At 34.7% G+C, this 6,408-nt stretch overlaps 1 protein-coding gene across 1 annotated transcript; it reads left to right on the top strand.

Moving 5' to 3' along the window:
• The first annotated feature begins 2,184 nt into the window (after window positions 1-2,184).
• On the top strand, window positions 2,185-5,633 carry LOC143629092 (RAF-like serine/threonine-protein kinase 20). Its single transcript, XM_077098455.1, has 7 exons — window positions 2,185-3,984; window positions 4,062-4,214; window positions 4,604-4,767; window positions 4,839-4,986; window positions 5,058-5,180; window positions 5,264-5,351; window positions 5,428-5,633. The coding sequence occupies exons 1-7, from the start codon at window positions 2,185-2,187 to the stop codon at window positions 5,613-5,615; spliced, it is 2,664 nt and encodes an 887-aa protein (XP_076954570.1). The 3' UTR covers window positions 5,616-5,633.
• Window positions 5,634-6,408: the final 775 nt, after the last annotated feature.

Consider the following 6,408-nt stretch of genomic DNA (forward strand, 5'->3'; position numbering starts at 1 on the left):
TGACTACCAGCGAGATGAACTGATGAAGGTCAAACTGGTTACTAGCGATGTGGAAGAAACGGCCGAAGACGAAGGGTAGTCCCATAGTAGGATAGAGGCGTGAATGAATGGACTGACGATGTTACGGTTTTCTTATCTGGTTATACACCTATAAGTTTTATATCTAATAAGTAATTTTAAAAAGAAAATTTATGTTTTCCAATATCGGTTATCCGAAAATTTTCAAAATCACTATCTAAATCCAAAAATTTAGATATCCGAATTTTCGGATATTTTGAATTCAGAGTTTTTTTAAACACCCCTAACCACCATTCCACTAGACCATTAATTTATGTGTTATACTAGATTAGATAACCGTGTTACACACTGGTGGAAAATAAAAAAACGTAATATATATCTATAATATATATAAACGAAAACCCTAAAATCCTACGTGTCGCGATGTGGTCGCTCCCCTCTTTTATGGAAGCTACCAGATTGTTTTATTTTTAAATAGAGGCCTCTCATTGGTTTAACCCAAATTCATGGGTATGGGTCTTACCAAACCTAGATAGCTCTTAAACGGGTTATAACATCTCATTAAATTAAAAATTAACATTTCCAATTATTTGATATGAAAATCTTATAAAATAGGGATATACTAAAATTTAATATCCAATTTGAAAAGAAAAAGATATTATTTATAATTAATAAACAATTTTATAGTAAAAAGCATAAGCGGGTCATGGGTCACCAAATCCAGATAGCCTTTAAACGGGTTATAACATATCATTTATTTATGAAACCCTTTCATCATCAAACCCTAAGTATATTATTAACTTTCTTACAATAAAGAAAATTAAAATTCAAAAAATAAATATTAAAAAACGAAAAATGTAAAACAATCATTATTTCAAGCCATAAAATTGCTTTATTGGTAAATGAAGGTTTCTCACGCATTTGACATGAATTCACAAGTAAAGGTCTCACCAAACATAGATAGCTCTTAAACGGGTTATAACATCTCATTATATTAAAAATTAATCTCATAAAATATTTGATATGAATATCCTATAAAATAGGTATATACTAAAAATTAATATCCTAGTTTATTTAAGAAAAAAAGATATTATTTGTAATTAAGAAACAATTTTATAATAAAGAAAATAAACGGGTAATGGTGTCACCAAACCCATATAGCTTTTAAACCTGATTATAACATATCATTTATTTGTGAAACCATTTTATTATCAAACCTCAAGTATATTAATTATTAACTTTCTTACAATAAATAAAATTAAAATCCAAATATGCATATATAAATATTATAAACGAATAATGTAAAACAACCCTCGTAATACGGGGGATAAAATCTAGTATATATATATGTGTGTGTGTGTGTGTTATATATTTTAACGAATTGTAAACTACCATATTTATAAGAACGGATAATTTTACATAATTAAATTTAATTAAAATATAATAATTATTTGATTTTGGTAAATAAGAATAAGAAAAAAATATATTATACAATTTGTATATTATGAAACATGAAAAGATCAATAATTAAATATAACTGGTTTTATATAATAAAGAATAATTAAATATAACTGGTTTTATATATAAAGGAAGAAGACATATTTATATAAGTTAAGTAAAAGATTTAACAAAGTTGCCCAAGTATAGTCGGTAAGAATGAGGCCTTAGAAAATTGCGTCATGGTTCACTAAAGTTAGATTAGATGTTATGTGTTGTACTTAAGAAAATTGGAGTCTTGTTTCGATATTTATGACGTCATGTAAAGAAATAAACATAATCTCAATCTCAAATCTATAGTATACTTTTGCTGATGATACATACAGATTTGATTTTTTAATCAATTAAAAAATATAAGAAAATACTTGAGTTGAAGTAACGTTTGACTTGGAATCTTGGATGAACCTGGAAAAATACCATTTTCAGTTTTGCCGGAGATTCCAAATTAAGTCAGTGAGACTCTTGCTTGGAGTTCTAAAGGTATATATATATATATATATATATATATATATATATATATATATTTGTTTTCTTTTTGATGAATTTAAGTTAGGACAATTCCAGATCTGGGTGTTTTTGATCTTCATTTTGTGGGCACAAGTTGACTGCTAATATTATATTAATAATATTTAGGTTTGTGTGTTTATTGGGTTGCTGTATGTATGTATAATGGAGCAATCAAAATCCGACAACCATATTCAATACAATCCAGAATCCTTCCAAACTGCAAACAAACCACAGGTTCTGAATTATTCCGTAAGGACCGGTGAAGAGTTTGCCCTTGAGTTTATGCGGGACCGAGTAAACTCTAGGATATCAGGCGATCCCAGCCGTACACCTGGCTACCTGGAACTTAAGGCCATTTTAGGCATCAGCCATACCGGATCTGAAATCGGCTCAGATGTTGTGGAACGGCGTTCAACTCGTTCTGAAAACAACCATCGATGTGGTGGGGATGAACGTTCAACGAAGATTAAAATTTTGTGTAGTTTCGGTGGGAAAGTATTGCCTCGCCCGAGTGATGGGAAGTTGAGATATGTTGGAGGCTGTACGCGGATTATCCGGATAAGGAAAGATATATTTTGGCATGAGTTACGCCAAAAGGCGTTGGAAATTTATATTGAAACTTACGGGATTAAATATCAGCTTCCCGGTGAGGATCTTGATGCTTTGGTTTCCGTGTCGTGTGATGAAGATTTACAGAATATGTTGGAGGAGTGCAATGCGTTAGGCATAGGTGAAGGGTCACAAAAACTTAGATTGTTTCTTTTTTCTTTTAGTGATTTAGATGATAGTAGTTTTGGTCACGTTAATTCTGGTGGTGATAATGAGCTTCAATTTGTGGTTGCTGTAAATGGAATGGACTCTGGTATTCACGGTTTGATTGCATCATCAGCTAATAATACGAGTGATTTTGATGGCCAAATTGTTGAGAGGAGCAATGTTGCACCAAATGCTTATGTAGAGCCCGGTCCCGATGCTTCTGTTCTACAAAAGGAGGAGAAACCAATGGGCGATAGTTTTGTTAAACAAGAAGTTAAGCAAATGAACATTAAATCCCCAAGAGACGGCACGGTTGTTCTACTTGGTGAGGGAAAGCTTCCTCCAAAACCGAAAATAAATGAAGACAGGAATCAAGCCCAGATACATGCAAAAGTTGTTCCATCTAATGACAATGATTCTGGTGCAGGTATGGGTCCTGATAACTCGGGGTCTGATCTTATTGATTTGAGTTACCTTGAACCACCTTCCCGGGTTTATCACTCCGAGAGAATTCCACGTGGGCAGATGGAGAAAAATAGGTTGACCAAGTCAGACGATTCCCTCCGGTCTCATTTGCTTGCTACACATTTACAGTCGGATGCGGACGAAGATTTATCAGTCAACAAAGAAAAGTCAAGCAAGGTCAACGCGAGTTTGGTTTTGGACTCCGGAAACGTATCGGAAAGTAGCATGATTGAGAAGAAAGTTAAGTTTGATAAACCATCATCACAAGTGGTGGCTAGTGGCGGTGGCAGGAGGCAAGAACATGGATCTATTTTGATTGATATCAATGATCGATTTCCGAGTGATTTTTTGTCTGAAGTATTTGCAAGAGCGATATCCGAAGAGTCGCGTGGTCTACCACAGGATGGTGTGGCAGTGGGATTGAGTATGAACATTGCAAATCATGAACCTCAACACTGGTCGTTTTTTCAGAAGTTAGCACAAAATGAGTTTGAAGGTAAGGATGTTTCTCTTATTGACCAAGATCATCATGTGTTTTTATCTAAACCTCAAGAAGAAATCTCTGTGGGTACCGAATCCACATCTATGCAACCGCATTCACCAGTGAGATACAATGTGGGCATGCAATTTGATAATCTGGCAGAGAACTCGAGGATTCCAGACTCAGAGTATGAGACAAGGAACGTGGGGTTACCTTCTATTGATCTTTCTCTAGGTGATCTTGATATCGAGTCTTTACAGGTATAACCGAAAACCAAAGTGGCTAAATAATACGAGATTAGTAATATCAAGGCTAAGGCGTTTGTTTGTATGCGCAGATTATAAGAAATGAAGATCTTGAAGAATTAAGGGAACTAGGTGCTGGTACGTTTGGAACCATTTACCATGGAAAATGGAGGGGAACAGACGTTGCAATTAAACGCATTAAGAAAAGCTGCTTCGCCGGTCGCTCATCTGAACAAGAAAGATTAGTAAGCTTCATTTACATCTTATCTATTAATCTTTGAGGGTCAGGATCGCGTACGGGTGGGATTTAACGTGCAAAGTGAAGAGAAAAAAACACATCTCGTCATCGTACTCAGTTGACAAGTAGCATAGTAAGTTACGCCCCTACTTGAATTGTTTTGTAGAGCAATAATAACCACGCTACAGTTTACTAGTATAATTATCATTGCCCTACTCGTATTTTGTTGCAGTTTAATTACTCTATTTAGAGTAAGACGATTTTGCCACCGCGCGGAGTTTTTCTCACTTTGCACGTGAATTTTCAGTTGTATTTGATCCAAATACTAATCTTTGATAAAAAAAAAAAAGGTTATGCATCTGATCATTTATGTCCCTTTTTTTTCTCTAATTGAAGACATTTGAGTTCTGGCGAGAAGCTGTTATTCTGTCAAAGCTTCATCATCCAAATGTAATGGCATTTTATGGTGTAGTACAAGACGGGCCTGATGGGACATTAGCTACTGTGACAGAGTTCATGGTTGATGGCTCACTAAGGCATGTATTACTTCGAAAAGATAGGTAATATTACTTTCTCTTTTGCAATACAAATATTATGGTTGCATATGATCTAGCATATATTTTGTGTTTAGGCATCTTGATCACCGGAAGAGGCTTATAATTGCAATGGATGCAGCCTTTGGAATGGAGTATTTGCACTCCAAAAACATCGTGCATTTTGATTTGAAATGCGACAATCTTCTTATGAATATGAAGGATTCTTCACGCCCTATATGCAAGGTTATTAATTATCACCTCACATGAAACGTTTTATTGTTAAATGTTGTTTTAAGCTTATGGTGGGTATGCAGGTAGGTGATTTTGGACTGTCGAAAATCAAGAGAAACACTCTGGTTTCCGGTGGAGTTCGAGGAACCCTGCCATGGATGGCTCCCGAGCTACTGAATGGTGGCAGCAATAAAGTTTCTGAAAAGGCAAAATTGCATTTCATTTGTGTATTTTTATGACACTTGAACTATTTTGTTTGTTTTTTAAATGTTTTGTCTGTCTGTAACAGGTTGATGTTTTCTCGTTTGGGATTGTGTTATGGGAGATCATTACTCGTGAGGAGCCGTATGCCAACATGCACTATGGTGCAATTATAGGTAAGATTTGTGTGTCTTATCTTTTTATGGCATTGAAACAACCATAAGGCATAATTTTATTTGTTACTTATAACAGGAGGTATGGTGAATAACACACTTAGACCTACAATTCCTAGTGACTGTGTTCCGGATTGGAGAAGGCTGATGGAGCAGTGCTGGGCCCCGGACCCTGCGGTGAGGCCGTCTTTCACTGAAATAACAAATCAGTTGCGTGTGATGTCATCAGCCTACCAAAATAAACAACATGCTCACAGGACATCTTAGCTTGCTTGTTATTTATACACAAACCACCCAAATTGTTATTGTAACTTTTTTGATTGAAAATATGAGAGTATTTATTTTAAGAGGTTGGGAGAAATGTAAAATGGATATGCTCAGCTTGTTTGAATTTCTATACATACCATACCATACGATACATACATTTGCATTAATTTTGGATAACTGCCCTTTTAAGTAACTTTTAATCTTTATCACACGCATACCCTTTGTGATCATACTCCCTACATTGACGGTGTATAACCTCGATTCACACGTCAACCATAAATTATTCCCCGTGGTACCGATTCACATGTATAAACTAAAAATCTATTTAAGCGATTCACATGTATAAACTAAAAATCTATTTAATTTGATCTATGAAATGTAGAGAGCATTTAAAAATGACAAGACTACAATTCATACAACAAATGAGTCGAATGAACTCAAGACCTCCCGCTTACTAAGCAGGTGCTCTAACCAAATGAGCTACGAGAGCTGCTTGCATTAATGCTCATTTTCATTCTATGAATATATGTTAGGCTGAATCTCATTCAGTATCATGATTTGAATAGTTTGAAAACTGGATCATTGCAAAATTTGTTTTTTCCTGTATGGATTTCCCTTGCCATAGTTTGTTCTTGTGTGGATTAATTGTAAAAATAAAAATAAAAAATTAATAATAATAATTTAGAGTCAGAGCCATAGTTAGAGTAATAGTAACCCCTTTATCATTTGGTATAGAGGACCCACAATCCATAGAATAGCTTTGCTTTTTTTTTTCCGAACGGCTTTGCTATGA

The sequence above is a fragment of the Bidens hawaiensis genome, unplaced genomic scaffold, assembly GCF_021521415.1.
Source record: "Bidens hawaiensis isolate Kalapana, Puna unplaced genomic scaffold, B.hawaiensis_p1.1 tig00005152_1, whole genome shotgun sequence".
In the NCBI taxonomy this organism is placed as follows: Eukaryota; Viridiplantae; Streptophyta; class Magnoliopsida; order Asterales; family Asteraceae; genus Bidens; species Bidens hawaiensis.

Excerpts from the sequence above, each read along its gene's own strand:
- LOC143629092 (XM_077098455.1), top strand. The coding sequence starts at position 2,185 with ATGGAGCAATCAAAATCCGACAACCATATTCAATACAATCCAGAATCC. Across the intron at positions 3,985-4,061 it reads TTGATATCGAGTCTTTACAG|ATTATAAGAAATGAAGATCT; the intron begins GTATAACCGAAA and ends TTGTATGCGCAG. Across the intron at positions 5,352-5,427 it reads GCACTATGGTGCAATTATAG|GAGGTATGGTGAATAACACA; the intron begins GTAAGATTTGTG and ends TACTTATAACAG.